Consider the following 18,570-nt stretch of genomic DNA (forward strand, 5'->3'; position numbering starts at 1 on the left):
ATATATCTTGCATGAAGAAGGGCAAGTGGCTCTTTCTTTGTTCAACACGTCTCGCGCATATGCGCGACCTCAATCGGCGCATATGCGCGAGACCTACTGGTCTCGGTCCTTAGCTTCTCGGCAGCTCGCGCATATGCGCGCCCCATCGCCGCGCATATGCGCGAGGTTCTCTGGACATCACATTTAGCTTCTGCACAACTCGCGCATATGCGCGCCCACTTCTCGCGCATATGCGCGAGGTCTTCTGCCACTGTCGCGCATATGGGCGGCTCCTTGTCGTGCATATGCGCGAGGTGTTCTGTCCTCGCACCTCTTTCGTGTTTTCTTTCGTCCTTTCCGATCTAATCTTTTCCGTCTATAATCACATCAATTATCACCAAATCATTTCAGATTACGGTAATCAAAATCTCGGGCCTTACAAGCTTGTAAGAAGCAATCAGCCCAGATTTGAGGGAACACTTCAACGTGTTATCAACTTAGATTAGAAGCACAATCCATCCAGTGTGTGAGAACATTTTCATACTCTATTCATATATCATTTCTCATATACGCACACACAATCACTCACATATATCAGAGAGTAGGGCTTATAGAATCAGTTGAGTGAGTCTTGCACAAAGACTTAAAACTTGTGTATGTAGTCTTTAACACATAGACGTTAAACAATTGTTGGCTAGAAGGTGTTGCCTTTAGTCTAGGCTATGAGTTCAGATAGGCAGTAGTGTAATTCCTAAACTGAGTGGGTTTGTACAAGGTGTTGTATAAATCAAAGTCTTCTAGTGGATCATACCCGAGGTGGTAGAAGGGGTGACGTAGGAGCAGTTGAAGTTTCCGAACATCCATAAACATATCTTGTGTTATTTCTGTTTAACTGCTTTTTTGTTCTTAACTGATTTGATCAATTCAATTGATATCAGTTCAGTTCTGTCCATAACTGAACTGATATAGGCCAGAATTGATCCCATATAATTTCAGTTATTCAGTTGCACAGGATATAAAACCGATCTGTTTTCTTAACGAATTATTACTTCGAGTATTTTTCGCTTGGTTTTTAAACCAAACTCTATTTAATTCATCGGTGTTTACATTCTTAGAACACGAGCTATTGCAGCTCATTAAGAATAGTGTGTTTGAAGCACCTCAAAGGTGCCCGAACTGATCCTTCATATACCCACTGATGGGAGTCAGACAAAATTTACAATCTTCCTTCCCTATCCAACTCGAATCATAACAGTGTATTACAGAATCAGATTCATCAAGCAGAACTTATCAGAATTTTGAATGGAATCAGCAGAATCAAAGGAAATCGAGAACATAATAAACATATTGTACATCGATCGAAGAATCAAAGGAAATCGAGAACATAATAAACATATTGTACATCGATCGAGATTTAAAATATATCGTAGCATTTTTCAAACAATAAGTAGACAAACTTACAATAAACAATATGTCATATAATATTTATACAAAAACCCATGTACAAATAAATATATTTAGAAAAAGCTCACTTACAAAAATATATATAGCAAAAACCCACTTCGAACAAAATAAGTGTGCAAAACTTTATCAAATATACATATATAAGCTCCCTTACAAAAAAATTATATATAACAAAAGCCCACTTACGAACAAAATAAGCGTGCAAAACTTTATCAAATATACATATATAAGGCCACTTACTATTTAATATGTGGTACAAAACTTGCTTGAACTTAGACGAATCATGACCAAACTCGGACAAGACTTGGGTACTATTTTGGACAACACCTTGAATAAGTTCTGGACGCAATCCTCGGACAGGGAAATGCCTTACACTGCTGGTTAGAAACTGTGCAATCTTGACTGGAAACACAAGAGTTGTGTTGCTCGAGGTAGACTTGATCGTAACTAAATTGGTGTTCCACTGCTTCCTGGACTCTTGGTGCTTGGTTGGGCACTGCTTAGCTCGAAGTAAGGTAGATAAATGGAGAGAAAGACACCTTAAAATTGTTGGCTAGATGTTGTACGAACTCGACTAGTTACTCACAAACACGACAACTTCTTGCTCGAGGATGTCCGACTAGTGTGCTTCGAATGGCTCGGTTGTAACTCGATTGTCACCCGACTTCTTTGGGAACTTTTTGAAATGAACTAAAAGTGAACAAATGGACAGAATATTTCCTTGAAACGTTACTTTGTTGCTGCACGAACTCGGTTTTGAAGTCACGATTTTGGTAGCCTTGTGTTGCTCGAATTGTTGAGAGGCTTTGGGAGGATTTTGTGTAGAATTCAGCATATGATAGGGTATTTATAGGCTGAAAGTTTCGAGTTCATGAGCTAGGGGTTTGCATCCTCGGGATACTCGACTTCGGTCTTGCGGTTTTTGTGACGTCCCGAGCTCTACTATGCTGCATTTTTCACACTTTAAGATGTTCTGTTCTTTGAAATTTCAGGTCCTAACAAGAGATACATGATAAACATAACAGGGACATGAATCAATTAATCTCGGTGACATGAACATTATTCATCAATCCTATCCAGGGGCGGAGGCACAGCTTTATTCACCCAGGCTTTAGCCCGGCTGTTCCAAAAAATTTTTAAAAAATTTATATGTAAATTTTTTTATAATTTTAGATAAATATGATATTAGCCCGGGTAGATCAATTTAAAATATTAAAGAATTTTAGAGTTTAAAATTCTAGCTCCGGTAGAATCAGATTCCTGGCTCCGCCACTGATCCTATCCAATCCACATAACGAATTTTTCAATGTTCAAACACATCAGATGGCTTCATCATTGGACTTAGAGCTGTTCAAGACTAATTTCAATGCTTAAATATCTTAAGTTCTCCGAGTGCAAGCCTACTATCTGAGCTCAAGAGCTGGTATCGCAGATCAAATGATGATGTTATTTGGGAATTGAAAACCAAAAATCTCTGCTAACAGGACATATTGAGACTTTGGGCTAGCAAATTTCTGAAGTTGTCAACCATCTTCCAGAAGGGAAGAGCAATGTCAAAAAGGGAGAAACCTCAAAGATGCAGAAAAACCTAAATCAACTTCCTCGTCTCAGGACAAGAAACCACCTTGTGGCGGTCATGGAGGTTCTGGTGGTGGTCATAGTAGCAGCTCAGGGGATACGTATTAAGTCACACTTCTCATAAATATTCAGCAAGAGATAGAACTTTATTTCTTTTTTATTTTAATTTAAAATCATTTTTGCACAATATCAATTTAATTTATTAACAGTTCAGTTTCTGCTAATATTTAGTTTTTACTATTTGTACAGTAGCTTAGTTTTGACATTACCAACAATGGGAGACATTATTAAAATTTAATTAAAATTTAAACGAATCTGACTTAGTCAAAATTAATGAGTGCGGATAATCTAAATTGAAATTACTCGCTGAAAGACATACTACGTGGATCCAAGATGAAACAGACAAAACAACTAAACTGATATGAAAAACATCTACAACATCTTAGATGAAACCAAGATGTTCACATATATTATGTAGTAGAACATATCAGCTTGCAGACTGATCTGACAAGTTTCTCTAAAGAAAACAGATAGTTATCTCCGAGTATATTCCAAACGTTGTCAGCAAAGACATAATAAAATACATGTTGGTTACTATTTCTAGCTAGTGTCTAAGAAATTTGAATTGATTTTATTATTTTCGGAAGCACGACAAGGATACGTGACATCTTTTGCACAATTGTCAACTACCCAGTACATCTGTGAGTATTGTCTCTATTTATTGATGTTTGGGATCGACATCTATAAAAGGGGATGAATCCGAATTGAAGAAGACTATTTTTATATTGAACATCATCAAACATTCCCAAAATAATCAGCATCTCTCAAGAAGATTTATTATAAACTGACTTGCATACACGAAAGTTCTATCATATCGATTAAGGATCATCTTGTGTATACTTTGTTCTCACTTCATTTTTTATAGATGAACTTTATCGTACTGTGAAAATATCTGTAACTGTCAAAAACATGTTTCTGAACAGATTAAGTTCAGAAAGAGTTACTACGAGTTTTTAAGCTTAATAGGATTGGTGAACCATAGTGAAGTAGGTTTGTACAAAAGATTGTACCGATCAAATCTTCTAGTAAAATCCTTCGGAAAATAGAAAAAAGAGTCATAAAATATTAGTATTCGAACTTCTATAAACAAATTATTGTCTCTTTTCATTTTCATTAATCTTATTGTTCTATCTGTCATCACTTATGATGTCCATTCATTTACTCAAACTGATATGTTAAACTCACGTATATCTTATTCACTTAGTACTTTGATTTGTTTCCGCACTTGATATTAAAATGACCAATTTTATTCGGTCTATTTGAAATATTAACTTGAACTCTTGAGACAATTTAAGTTTTTTATTATTTATCATATTTGTATAAAAGTTCATTCACCCATCCGAATTGTTATTTTCGATCCTAAGCAAAAATCTCAACCATTTTACATTCATGAAGCAACTAACCTTGGACAATCAAGAAATACAGAATGTAGGAGCATTCTGGCATAGAAAATGTCACAAAACTGATAAAGTTAGTCCAACAAACTAAATATAATTCATTCCGGTAAATGATCATCAAAGGCTGCAGAAAAAAAATACTGAAACCTCGATTTATACGTATACAAAGTTTGGCCCCAAGAAAACAAAAACAAAATACAATTCATTCCGGTAAATGATCATCAAAAGCTGCAGAAAAAAATACTGAAACCTCGATTTATATGTATAAAATGTTTGTCCTCGAGAACAGAGGGGTACTGTACCGATTATATATGCACACTTGACAATTTGAAAACAAGTGTTCTTTCCCAATTCTGGGGTTGACAAGGGATGTGACTAACAATTTTCACAGCCTGAGGTTCCAGGCAGTTCACTGTGATGAGGGACTTTCTCGTGCCACACAAACTCGTTCTCGTGCTGATATTTTTGAAGCGACTGAGTCATGTCATCAAATACTTGCTTGTAAATTAGTTTCCAAGAATATTCAATTGGTTGGTTTTTCTGTGAATTCGACAAGGCCCTGTGAAGAACTCCTATTGCGGTGCCAATCTTACCTTCGTTTTTAAGGCTTTCCGCTAGGTAATTGTAACTCTTTAACTCATGCAAAGTTTTGCAACTCAAGACAAAATCCTGCACAGAACAGAAACACCACACAAATCGCGCATAACTCTTCATATTTATTAGTCATTGCCCCTCCACGTCACAATTCACATGAATTTTTTTTATTCATCCCGACTGTCATTTAAGAGTTACAACTTAAGACCACAAGTTGAAAAGATTTTTGGGAATTTAAGTTGCATCCTATACTTGAAGAAAAGTGCATACATATCATAAAGCGAGGTGAAATATCCTTGCATTCTTTAGTGGCAATTTGCAGTATAACCATAGCTTTAGCTAAGAGATCTGGCACGCCATAATGCAACTTTGCTAAAAGGCCACCAGTATTGCGTTTTCTTCGGCCTTCCTCGCTGTTACAGCCTACATATTTTCAAACGAGCATTGTATTTAGCAACCAAAAGAGAAAGACAAAAGCTTTATAAGCATAAGTGATCAAATAAACACAAGTATAAGATTATATTTGGGCAAACCTGCGCTTCAGCCAAGCAAATAAGACTCATCACAGAAGAAACCTGAGACTTAGCTTCAGGAGGCTTTTCTTGTGTACCAACTATGTGGTGAAGAACTTCTTCAGCTAAATAATTGTAAACTCCAGCAGCTTTTCGGAAAAGGGAAGTAGAATGCACTAGGTCTACAACAACAAATAAGAAAATAAGAAAAGCAACACCACCAGGGTGTGTATACAGGAGTTTAGGAGATAGCTGCGAGATGCGACAGGGAGGGGAAGTTATGTGATGGATTTTGGGGTCCGTAACTTGCAGTTTTTTATTTTTCTAAAAAATTATTATTAGTTAAAATAAATTATTTAAAATGGCGATTTCCCCCAGCAGTTTCCACCCCAGATCACCAATTAAAATCCCAGAATAACGGAAGAGTTAACCTTGCCTGATGGTAGAACTTCCAAAGCTTGTTCACGTAGCATTGCACCGTAAACAAATAATGTTATTCCAAGCTCAAAGTAGACATTATCAAACTGATAAAATTTTGGACTTAAAAGGTTGAAGATAGATGATGAAGTGAAAACACTGCTCCATCTAATTTTAAGATCTGAAATCCAAGAAATCATTCGGTGATTCTGGTCTATCAAATTGATGTGGTGAACGAGGTTCTCCAATAGAGGCAAATAATATTCCAGCTTCTGAATGTCCTGAAACAATAAACTTCGTGAACATTAGAGTGATATACTACTATGGAAAGTTACAACTAGACAAGGATAGTTTTTGCCCACGGCACAACTATAACTACTCGATGGTCTTAGGATCAAGTGTATGCCCCAGTATCAATCAAAAGTTATAATAGGTGATAAGGGTCTAATTCAAAATTTTCATTTTATTAGGCAGCCTAAGTACCATGTTCGTACATAAAATTACAATAATATATGATACCAAAAGTAGTTTACCTGTTGACAACGGGAGGTAAGACCTCCAGACATTTCCCTCGCAATAGCGGCGGTAACAAGGCTTTTCTCATTGATGGACTCCTCCATTGCTCTACGCTTGGAGCTCATCTCCTTAAGTTGAACGAGTGTGCCAGAATCACTTGCTAAAAAGACATTTTCATACTCAATCTGGTAATCATCAACACGATAGAACTAATTTTAAATATAATATGTTTTGTATTTATATTCATGTGAACTTGTTTTTCTTAAAAAACCGTGATTTTTGTATTTTTTTTGAAAAACTAATAATAATAATAAATAAATTCTTAAATATTTCAATAAAATACATTTTTCAATCGTTATTATTAACTACACTAATGTTAGATTCAATTAATTGTTTAAGAAAGATTTCAAAATTTAAATATGTGTGTGTATTTAAATTTTTATTATTAAAATAACTTCGTATTTTCAAAACTCGTAGATTGTAAAAATATTATTTTTAGTGTAATTATTATTTTTTACTTGTAGTTAATGTTTTATTTTATATTTTTTTTTATAATTGATGTTGTATTTGTTTTGTTTATACAATATTGTGATAGATAATAATAATAATATATTATTCTTATTATTGATTGTAGAATGTCGTTACATGATGGACATGTTGATCCTACTGTTCTTTATCAGCAACAAACACATATATCTAATTTTATTACGCCTAACAACTAGGATAACACCCTAAGAGTGCGTCGATCAGATAATTTAATTTGAAAATTGTGGAAAAGTGGTATACTACACCATCGTGTCCGATCATGTCTAAACGAAATGGGCTTTTACGGCATCCTCTTATGTGGTGATTATGTGTATGATAATCATTTGATAACCGCTCTTGTGGAACGATGGCGCCGAGAAACTCATACTTTCCACCTGCGAGTTGGCGAGCCACAATCACGCTACAAGATGTTGCGTTAATTTGGGGACTGAATGTTGATAGTGATCCTATCATCGGGACTGATGTATCTTGCAAGTTTACTGTATGGCAGGTTTATTGTTATGATTGGTTAGGTTTTATGCCACTTCAGGCAGACTTCAGATTCAATAGTTTAAAGTTGACTACTCTGTACTTACACTATACACAAACAGTAATTGATGAAAACAGTACAGACATAGAAGTGGCACAATACTCCCGATGTGTTGCGATGTTGGTTATCGGTGGTTGTATGTTACCTGATTCTGATGGTTGTGCGGTCAAACTGTTGTACTTGCATTTTCTGCAAGATATACATAAGATTCGTAGTTATAGTTGGGTAAGTGCTGTACTTGCATATTTATATCACGAATTGTGTTCTGCCTCTCGGTCAGAAAAACAAGAAATCGCAGGCCCTTTATACATATTGCAGGTATATTTATTACAATTTTTATTTCAATGTATACTCTTTTTTATACACATTTATTAAACTCAATTTTTTTTGTAGATTTGGGCATGGTCAAGAATGATTCATCTATGTCCTGACCGCTTAGGATACAACCTCATCGCTCGTCCTGAAAATGAAAACAACGGTGATAATATTCTTCCAATTCCACCATACGGAGCAAGGTAATAAATGCAACATATAATATAAAATTGATAAAGTCATCTTCATTTTATAGTATTACGAATTTAATGTGCATATAGATGGAAAAATGTATTCATGTGGACACATACACCTACACATTCTGTGCGAATCATTCGTGATGTACTTGACAAGATGGGAGATTGTCAGGTGTTTACATTTCATTAAATATAAATTTCGTATATGTCATATATTATCGCTTGGGTACATGATTCGTTTTTTCATTATTTATAGTTCAAATGTGTTGTTTACGACCTCGAAGCTTTGGATGTTTTGTCATTGCCCTTGCAATGTAGACATCCCACTCTCTGGCGAAGTGCGTGCCCATTGATATGTTTTCACATTGTGGAGATGCATCGCCCAAATTGAGTTCTTCGGAAATTTGGAATGTCACAAAACATTCCAATATCAGCACTTGATGAAGATCATTTACATGAATGCTCGAGACGAGGACGCAAAAATTACGATTGGTTCAAACATCATAGACTGATGGTGGATGCATCGGGTCGGTGTTCAAGATTTGAAATGACTTCTAAAGGATATGCATGCATATGATCACCGGTGTCGGTTTGAGATGGACCAATATCAGCAAATGTGGCATTTTCGTCTTCATGCTCATCTTCATCTGTTTCACTTGCAGTTGTATCAGGTTCAGTAAATATTTCGGTGGCGTGAAGGTGAACATCTATTGACAACTCATGTGATCTTTGTTCATCAGGTACGACAGGTGTCAATACATGACTCGGTCCACTACGATGCACACTCGGTAAACAATCGAAACCTGCATGATTTGTGTCAACCGAGTACCATCCTCTTGCACCAGAATCCCATCCTCGTGTGGAAATAGGCCAGTTAACATTTTCTTCTACGGTGCCAGTAATATAGCGATCCCATCCCCCAGTCCAATCATCCGAATTAAATCGATTTTCATCTATTGGTTTGAAAAAAGCATTAGCAGAAGTACCGGCTTCATCATTAAATCCCATCGAATTGAACCCTTCAGTTATACATGGAATGTATGATTCAGGAACCTCAACATGTACATTTTGCTCGACAAAATCCGTTTTGATATACAATTCGATACATCGCATTTCGTTAATAGAATCCAGCATAAACTGTAAATTGTTGTCATCATTGATGTCAAGATGCACTTCTACACAATGTGACTTATCCATGTAGGAATATTTTGTTGACAATTTTAAGTTAAATTTGGATTTCTCAATATTTGTCAGACGGTACACTACTTCCTTCAATTCATGAAAATTAATAGATCTTGGTATTCATGTTGCCTTCAACGCAGTTATACTATATTTTACAGTGTGATGTCCTATAATAACTTTGTCACCTACGAATAAAAGCACAGGCACACTGTCCATTCCTATAAAATAAAATTCAATAGGTCACACAGAACAAAAATGTGATGACAAATTTTTTATATTACAATTGAATAGTAAAATCATTTTAATGTACACTTTTTTATAACCATTTTTTATAATAATAATATTTATATTAATTATGTACAATAAATAAACGGTCATATTAAATACGAATAAAATTAAAAATAAAATCATAATACTTATTTTTATTTAATAAAGTAAGAACAAAAAAATATTTATAATAATAGATTTTTTATTACTTTTGTAAAAAATATCAACTGTAATACTTGATTTTTTTATAGCATGCCTAAATAAAACAACAACAACAATAATTACATTTATAAAAATAATTGTTACTCTGAAATAAAAAATCTTAAATTTTATTTGTATTTTACAAGTTAATAATAATACAAATAATAATAAAATAATAAATTTTCACAAAATGCTTATGAAATAAATTAATAATAAAATAAAATAATTACAAAAATTATTTTGTGTACAATACATTAAGAACAAAAATATAATATTTATAATAAAAAAATTTATGTAACTTGTATAAAATAAATTATCTGTAATACTTCAACCTAAATAAAACAACAACATCAATACTAATTATAAATATAAGTATTATTATTATTATTATTTTCTAAAAAAAATGTTAATTAGTATTGTAAATTACAAAAATTATATTTCTTAGTTGTATCTTATAAGTCAATAATACTACAAATAATAATTTTTATAATAATAAGTTTTCATACTATGCATGTCAAATAAATTAATAAAAAATGAAATTAATTGTAATATTTATTTGTATGTAAGCAGTTAAGAACAAAATTAACAATAATAAAAAATTTACCTGTAAAAAATAATCACAAATAAAGAATTTAACAATTTCAATCAAACTACAAAATTTAATTTGGAGTATAAGTATCTTACCTCGTATGTGGAAGAAGAAACTGATATTGAGTAGATTCAACAATTAAATATATAACACTGAAAGAAAATGCATCACTTCAATTGGCCGAAACAATTTGAAGAACGCTTCAAAAATTTTCAGACCAACGAAGAATGATAATAACAAATGTTCTCTATACGTTTATCGATTTTATAAGCAAATTTTCAATATTCGGTAAAAACACGCCATTTAACAGGGCGTGTTAATTGATAGATCTCATCACTCTCTGATCGCAAATTATTTTGAGCTGCGAGTGACATCCATCACTCTGCCACCACAATTAAATTATTAATTATAAAAAAAATTCAAATCACACCATCCAAGATGGCGTGAATAAAAAATCAAGTATTGCAAATAGAAAAAAAAACAAGACCCGCCATCCAAAAATCAAGTAACGCCATCTTGGATGGCGGGACTTTTTCATCAAACGATATATTGTTAATTTTCTGTCGTTTGCATTATTTATTCAATTTTTTTTTTCCCAAGGTAAACGGTTAAAAACCCCATACTTTCTTGCAAACTACTTCATTAATTCAACGCCGCCTCAACTATCCACACACGCGCGCGCGCTTACGAAGTGTAAAAATGTATAAAAAGAATTATTACATGTTAATAATAAAAGATCCGAACCATCATCCAAATGGTTTTGGTGGCCGTGTTCCTTTTTGGTTTTGTGATTATTAATTATATTAAACCTTCAAAAAAAATCGCGATTATTGAATCAGTGGTTGACCTGACCAGCCGACTCCCCCGGGTCCACGCCTCTCTTGGGCTTCTGAATTTTTGGACCATTTACTTCTTTATTTATATTTACTGGCAAAAAATGCACGTGAAATTATTATTTTTAATTTGATAATTTGATCAAATAATACTAAATAATTAACACAAAATTATTATCGATTTAGAAAAATTGTTCTATTTAAAAGGGAAATATTGTTTTGATTTTTTTCTATTTAAAATATGGAGTGACTTGAAAAGATTTTTAGTAGAATAAGAAGGGTAATTATGGAATTAAATATTTTGGTGTCCTCAAAAGTAGTTATTCTAAGGCCCTCACACTTAATATAATAGTATAGATATTTATTATTATTATTATTATTATTATTTATTTATTTATTTATTATTTACGTTAATTCATTTTTTTTTTGGAGAGGAATCAATGGTAAATTAATATTTAATTTAGGTTCAATTTTATAATAAATACTTGGACAAATATGTTATTTCCTTTTGCTTATCCCTTTTCTTTTTTTTTTTTAAACTAAAAACAACATTTCTTTCCTATAATTGCCTCACTCTCTTTCTTAGAAGAATTTTCGAAATTTCATGGAAATTATATGAGTTTAAAATATAAGAGATCAATATCTTTCCATGAAGATAAAATACTGAATTAGACAATATATATATATATATATATATTATATATATACTTTGTCAAGGTTATATGATATAAATGAATTGAATTTTTTAATTCTTTAAAATTGATTAAATATTTGGAGGTCAAATTGCTCGTAAATCTAATTTTATTAGTATATTCGATCTAAAATTAAGTAAAGTGGAAAATTGCTAATATTTTTCTATGAAGAAAAACTAAATTAATGTTTTTTAAATAACAATAGTAACAGTAAATATAGATTAACAGTAAATATAGATTTTATACTATGTCGAAACGGTTATCATTCATCTTTATTGATCAAATTTTCTCCTAATAACCATTTTCTATATTGATACTCACGAGAAATTTAGAGTCCGATTTCAGCAAATGTCACTAGTCCAGACGCAGACTTTAAAATTGTCCTGAGCCTGAAATCACGAATAAGACCGTTAGATGGGGGCCATGAGGGTGTCCTGGCATAACCCCTCCGACGCTCAAGTCAGAGACCGAGTATAAAAGCGTAGAGCAGCTAAGGGTGCTGCTTAAAAACAATATAGGGAATGCGATATCATATGCTCAAACCTGGTATTTATAGAAAAATACATGGGCCCTTGATGAGTTTGTCTTCCATTTGGGCTAGGGATAGACCAGAGATAGTAGGCCCATCCATGAGGTATCATATATTATTATATTTTTAAAAAAAATGTATAGATAGTTTTCAATGAAATAATTACTGAAACCATTACATTTCTTACAAAAATTAATTGCATTTGATCTAATCATACCAAATCTGTTTTTCCTAAATAATCCTTTTTTTGTATGTTGGACGACTCAAAGAGTCATTGCTAGTTAAATCAATATCATGTTTTATTAGTTTCTCAGACATATAAGAGGAGGGCTCTCTAGTTAAAATAGAACTTTGGTAAAATTAGGGAACTATAAATATTTGGCTAGGTAAGTCAAGTAATTGTGCAAAGAACAAGAACAATATACAAATAATTTCAGAGTTCTCAAGTCTATTTTCACCCAAAAATTTTGCTCTTATATTGATTACACTTCTAACATCTTGTATCAGATCCAGGTTTCACAAGATTTGTGAAAAGATATTACAGTTGTGATAAATAAAATCCTTTCACCAAGTGATATTTAATTGCTGGTTTCCAATAACGATGTCTTTCAAACCCAAATTATGTTCCCAGTTTTCATCAAAATCTTCTCAATATAGAACAGTTGCCCGAACAAAGATATGCCATCGATATCAATATCAATGAAGGGAACTGCACTATACAAGAAAAAATATGGTTTGATAGCAAAGGTAAAAATGACTCCGAATCAACTTTTTTCTTTGACCCTTAAATATGATATTTCATGTTTTAGCACATCGGTTCAAGATCTATCATGGTTATGGCACTGGAGATTAAGGCACTTCGTAAATAAATGGTGAATGGACTACCTCAAATTACATCTTCGGAAAATGTATATAAGACTTGTGTTGTTGGAAAGAAGCCCCATAAGGAATTTCTTCTAGGTAGTCTTGGAGAGCCAGAAAGCCGCCGGAGCTAGTGCAATTTGATCGTTGTGGTCCTTTCGAGTTTTCTTCAAACCAAGTGTATAGGTACCTTATCACATTGATAGATGATTTTAGTAGAAAGACTTGGATCTATTTTCTCAAAAATAAATCAAAGACTCTTTATATTTTTAAGCAATTTAAGGCTTATGTAGAAAGACAAAGTGGACTAAAATTAAAACACTGCGGACTGATCAAGTTTCTGAATATATGGTTGGAGACAAATTATTCAAACAAATTGGCATCAAGCATCAGTTGACTGCTAGATACAAGCCCCAACAAAATGGAGTTGCAGAAAGAAAAAATTGCACTATTATGGACATTGTTCGTGTATGTTGTAAGCTAAACATATACCAAAACAATTTTGGGTAGAAGCAGTTGCATGTGCAACATTCATCTTGAATAGTTGTCCAACGAAGACCCTCAAGTTGAAAGCTCCATAAGAGATTTGGAGCGGAAGACCACCTAGTGTTGCACACTTTCATGTGTTTGGATGTGCGGCATATGCACACGTGCCCAAGGAGTTGAGAAAGAAACTTGATGTTAAAAGAGAGAAGTGCATATTTCTCGGCTATAATGATGTGACCAAAGGCCATTGGTTGTATAACCGTGATACATAAATGATAGTTGTTAGTCGAGATGTCACGTTTGATGAAAATGATGAATAGCAGTGGAGAATTGAAGAAGAAAATAATTTTCAATTTGTGTTAGTTGATGCTAAATTTTCTCCGAGTGATGTTGCATTTGACACACATAATGATTAATCGAATGAACAACCCATCATATTGACAGTACCTGATCGCCCACAGCGAGAAAAATATTACCAGCTCGACTACAAGATTGCATCCTATCAAATGACAATGATGCCTCTGATGATGAAATTATCAACCTTGCCTTTTTTGCAGACTGCGATCCAACGACTTATGTTGAAGCATCAAGTGCCAAAAAGTGAATTCAAGCAAGGAACAAGGAGATGCATGCAATAGAGAGAAATGGTACTTGGGAACTGACAAGTCTTCCAAAAGGAAATAAGTCTATTGGTGTAAAATGGGTATAAAACTAAATACAAGCCAATTGGAGAAATTGACAAGTTCAAGAATCGCTTAGTAGCCAAAGGGTACAAGAAAAAAAACAGGGATTGTCACACCCTTACACTATACTTAGCATGATTACCATAATCAAAATAGGGTTTGAATTATATACCTATAGTATGAAGCAGATCAAACAAGGGCATCAAATTGACGGTTTATAAAAATTTTGGCATGATGTCCCTATATTTTGTATAAACCCAAACCCAAGCAACAACATTCATATATACATAGAAATATATTTACATATACAAACATACATTGTATCCTCACCCATATCGTGGAACTTGTTTCAAACCCTGACATTCAATTCATTATAATACATATGCGGAAGCTATACAATAAGAAGTCCCGGTTCTTGTCGAGGTGAGGCACGTTACAAGCATCCATTGGCGAACCGGCATCCTATACATCTTCATTACATGATCCTGTAATACATGAGCTACGTGAGTTTATAAAACTCAATAAGTTGGCACTTATACGTATCAATATGCATCGAAGGAACATACATATCAAGTCGTGATCAATAATGAATCTTAAAAACATGTCATACCGTAGCATATATTCAATGTTCATTTTTGTACTTGAGCCTCATTAGTTGACCTGTACTACCGTGCTTGCTTTATTATATAGCTACTACTGTGTTGGACGTCAGGGAGCAGCCTTTGGCATCCTCACGCTCCATGAACATATATTGACCAATAGCTTTGGTGGACTTAAAACCACCCATGATGTCAACAGGCTCTATATCATGTAAAATCAGTCCTTTTCTTTTCATGTTCATATTCGTGTTCATGACATAACACCCCTCTTCAATATTCATGAGTTCCTTACGTATTTAATACATAACAATGGAATATGGTGCTATGTTTTCATCAATAAACATGCTAACAATGTACATATAGCAATAATCAATGGGAAATATTTGAAAACATAATACTACTCATGTATTACTTCAAGAACATGCCAACTTACTGTCCAAGCTTAAGAACACTGGTTTGAGACGGTGTTTCTCGCTCCTATACTGTCAAATACATCAATAAACCCATCACTATGTATATTGTAGAACCCGTAAATCAGTAGACGTATAAGCCATGCATAATTCTAGATTTTTAAATTTAATTGACTTCATTGCATAATTATTTTAAATGCATTTATTTGAAGTTAATTATTCATTATTTCAGTTCAGTAGTTTGATTTTTTAGCATTTCAGTTATTTCAGTGAGGCCGGACCGGAGTTGGAGTTTTGAGATAGAATTTAAGATCCAGAAAATATTTCCAGAAGTTAATTTAGCTAACAAGTAAGTTCATTTAAGTTAGTAAGGATGTTTTGAGGATTTAATTTAAGTTACTTGAGGTGAGTAGAAAATAAGCTCATTTAAGTTGCATAATTAAGGGGTTAGCTCACCAAATTAATTAAAGGATTAGTAAAGTTTTTTTTAAGGGTTATTAATTTACTAGATAATCAATTTCCCCCTACCATTTATCATGCATTTTCGGCCACCCTTAATTGCTAGAAGATTCATTTGCCAACTCATCAACTTTGACCAATTCTTTGCATGTAATTAGTAGGATAATTCTAGAATTTTTGGGGAGCACAATTTAATTAATTAATGGACATATCCTAGACTAGAAAACAAGCAAAAATCGGCCACTACCTCCTAGAAGCATCCACCAACTCATTTGATATCAAACCATAATTCAAAATTCAAATTTAGGAGACTTAGTCTTGATATCTTTCCTTATATCTTGCACCTATCCCCCTCACTCTCCTAGCCATCATTCCCCCTCCCTTAGTCACGAAATTCAGAGTGTTTTTGAGAGAGGAAAACCGTGGGATTTCAGTAGGAAGCAAGGGAAGAAAAATCGAGAGCAAGAAACAAGAGAAGCGCTCCACCTCCTCCGTGCCGCGTCGTCGTCGTTTCGTTCGTTTTCTTTCGAAACGAAACCAGGCATGTCTAGATTTCTTTCAAACCTCAATCAAGTCATATTATCATTTATTTTTCAGTACATTATCATGTTTATTCAAGCAAAAACCGAGATACATGTCAAGACATTTTGAAACAACACATGCAGAATTTTTGATATTCCTTGGCAAGCTTCACGTTTTTCTTGGTTTGTGAGTTTCAGGTGATTGGTTCGACTCCAGGCTCCTAAGGCGACTCCTAGACACATAATAGGATGCATTAGGACCATGTTGGCCCATACATTCATCCCCCATGCTTGCTGGAAAACCGAAATGGCAGCAAGTTTCCCATAGGCGCAGATTGGTGTTCGAAATTTCAGTTTTTGTGTCAAGGGGTTGGATCTGATCTTGGCTGCACTAAGGGCTCTTAGCCATGGTTGGATCACTTCCCTAGCATGTCTAAGACGTGACTAAGTCGCCCTTTTGGTGGCTTGGTCCATGGCTCATCGGTTTTTAAATAATCAACAAGAACAGCCCCTTTCCCCATTCGGCCCCTTCCATTTTTCAGCATATGGTTTCGGTTTTTTGTTGCTTGGTATGGATCTTGGTTGGCCTATGGCCCATAGCCACGGTTCATACCATGCCCCTTTATGTCTAGATCGTGCCATGGTCAATCAAATGGCCACTGGAACGACGCAAGACATCGATCTAAGCAAAACACTACACACGCATGCACGTTGGTTCTCGGTTGGAGTTTCGGTTGAGTTATGGTGTGATACGGATTGTGGCTGGCCTAGGGCCCTTAGCCATGGTTCAAATCATTCCTTGGGATGTTGGTAAGAGTCTCTGGTCGGTGGTTCACGCCCCAATGGCCGGTAGTCTCGAAAACAACACAAGTTACACGGGTGTGCAGCTGCTGGAAATTTACAGCAAGTTGCTGTGTCGTTTAGAAGGCTCGTTTGAGTTCTTGGTTGGCTTTTAGCCCATGGCCTTGGACTGGACAGTGCCTCATTGAGTTGGGAAGGTATGTTTTTGACCGTTTGTGATTCGGATCATTTTTGAGGTCGTACGAGAATTTATGGTGCAATGTGCCAAATTGACTCTCGAAAGAGCGTTTCGTGTTTTGGCCTCCATTCCACCTAGATTTCGACCCTATCATTTTAGGAGCATTATTTTATGATTTTTCAGCGTATTTTAATCATGACTATACGTCGGTTCGATGTCGGTTCAGGTTGGCTCGGAGTCATGATTAAATGCGAAGTCATTAGGCATCATAGTCGCATCTTTTGAATGTAAATTGCGTAGTTGGTCATGTTTAAGCTATTGCATATTTTTCATGGCACAGTTAGGTTGCAGCGAGCCTGGGGACGATCCAATCCAATTCAGTTGGTAAAATTACAGGATTTTTCATTACGTCAGTTAATTATGTTACGTGCATGAAAACAGAAAATGATTATTTTTGAGATTTATGCGATATGGCTTGTGGTTCATTCACTATGTGGGAGTGTTATTTTATACGGTCTCCAGTGACCGATCAGTTCAGTATGGTACCACCCGGTCGCCAGTGACCGGCCAGCTCAGTTCAGTTTCAGCCTCCCCGGTAGCCAGTTATCGATCAGTTCAGCTTAGTGCAGTGGCCACAGGCGTAAAACATAATCTCGACAGAAAATTTTATCAGTTATTTCAGTACAGGCTCCAAGGAGCAAACATTTTTACTGTGATTATCAGTTCAGTTATGCACGTATTATAATTGCTCAGTACAGATTATTTTCAGTATGCCTCAGGACAGGATATGTTAACTCATGCATATTTTAAATTCAGATTTTTACTCGTTACCTGCGATATATGCATGCTGAGTCTTTAGGCTCACTAGACTTGATTGTTGTAGGTACTGATGAGGCCAGGGCCGAGGGCGGGGACCAGTGAGCCAGCTTGGGTCGGCAGTAGTGGCACCCGAGGAACTCAGAGCAGCAGTTGTTATTTTATCCCGCAAACATTTTTATCAGTCGTTGGATAATTTTTAAATTGTGATTTTTGGCAAACTTTATTTTCTTCCGTTGCAATATTTTGAAATATTGAACTTGATTCACCAGTGATTTTATGAATGAGGCCACTTAAGTTCTTTTAAAAATAAAATTTTTAATTCTCCGCAAATTTTCAAGCAAGGAGTTTTTGGCCTTTTA

General features: G+C 34.6%; 2 protein-coding genes across 2 annotated transcripts; one reads left to right on the plus strand and one right to left on the minus strand.

Annotated features, from left to right (window-relative positions):
• Positions 1–4,670: 4,670 nt before the first annotated feature.
• Positions 4,671–6,724, minus strand: LOC142524554 (uncharacterized). Its single transcript, XM_075628593.1, is given in 7 exon segments — positions 4,671–4,879; positions 4,881–5,147; positions 5,347–5,465; positions 5,468–5,495; positions 5,606–5,766; positions 6,021–6,282; positions 6,535–6,724. Coding segments are annotated over 7 exon segments (1,041 nt in total). The 5' UTR covers positions 6,643–6,724; the 3' UTR covers positions 4,671–4,783.
• Positions 6,725–7,107: 383 nt separating this feature from the next.
• On the plus strand, positions 7,108–8,623 carry LOC142524720 (serine/threonine-protein phosphatase 7 long form homolog). The gene is made up of 4 exons (XM_075628803.1): positions 7,108–7,910; positions 7,986–8,107; positions 8,186–8,273; positions 8,358–8,623. The coding sequence occupies exons 1-4, from the start codon at positions 7,410–7,412 to the stop codon at positions 8,490–8,492; spliced, it is 846 nt and encodes a 281-aa protein (XP_075484918.1). The 5' UTR covers positions 7,108–7,409; the 3' UTR covers positions 8,493–8,623.
• The last annotated feature ends 9,947 nt before the right edge of the window (positions 8,624–18,570 follow it).

The sequence above is a fragment of the Primulina tabacum genome, chromosome 14 (genome assembly GCF_025594145.1).
Source record: "Primulina tabacum isolate GXHZ01 chromosome 14, ASM2559414v2, whole genome shotgun sequence".
NCBI classification, from domain to species: Eukaryota; Viridiplantae; Streptophyta; class Magnoliopsida; order Lamiales; family Gesneriaceae; genus Primulina; species Primulina tabacum.

What these genes read in the sequence shown, in the direction of transcription:
- LOC142524720 (XM_075628803.1), top strand. Translation starts at nt 7,410, where the DNA reads ATGGCGCCGAGAAACTCATACTTTCCACCTGCGAGTTGGCGAGCCACA. An exon ending in GCCCTTTATACATATTGCAG is followed by an intron (nt 7,911 to 7,985) that starts GTATATTTATTA and finishes TTTTTTTTGTAG; the next exon opens with ATTTGGGCATGGTCAAGAAT. An exon ending in ACAAGATGGGAGATTGTCAG is followed by an intron (nt 8,274 to 8,357) that starts GTGTTTACATTT and finishes CATTATTTATAG; the next exon opens with TTCAAATGTGTTGTTTACGA.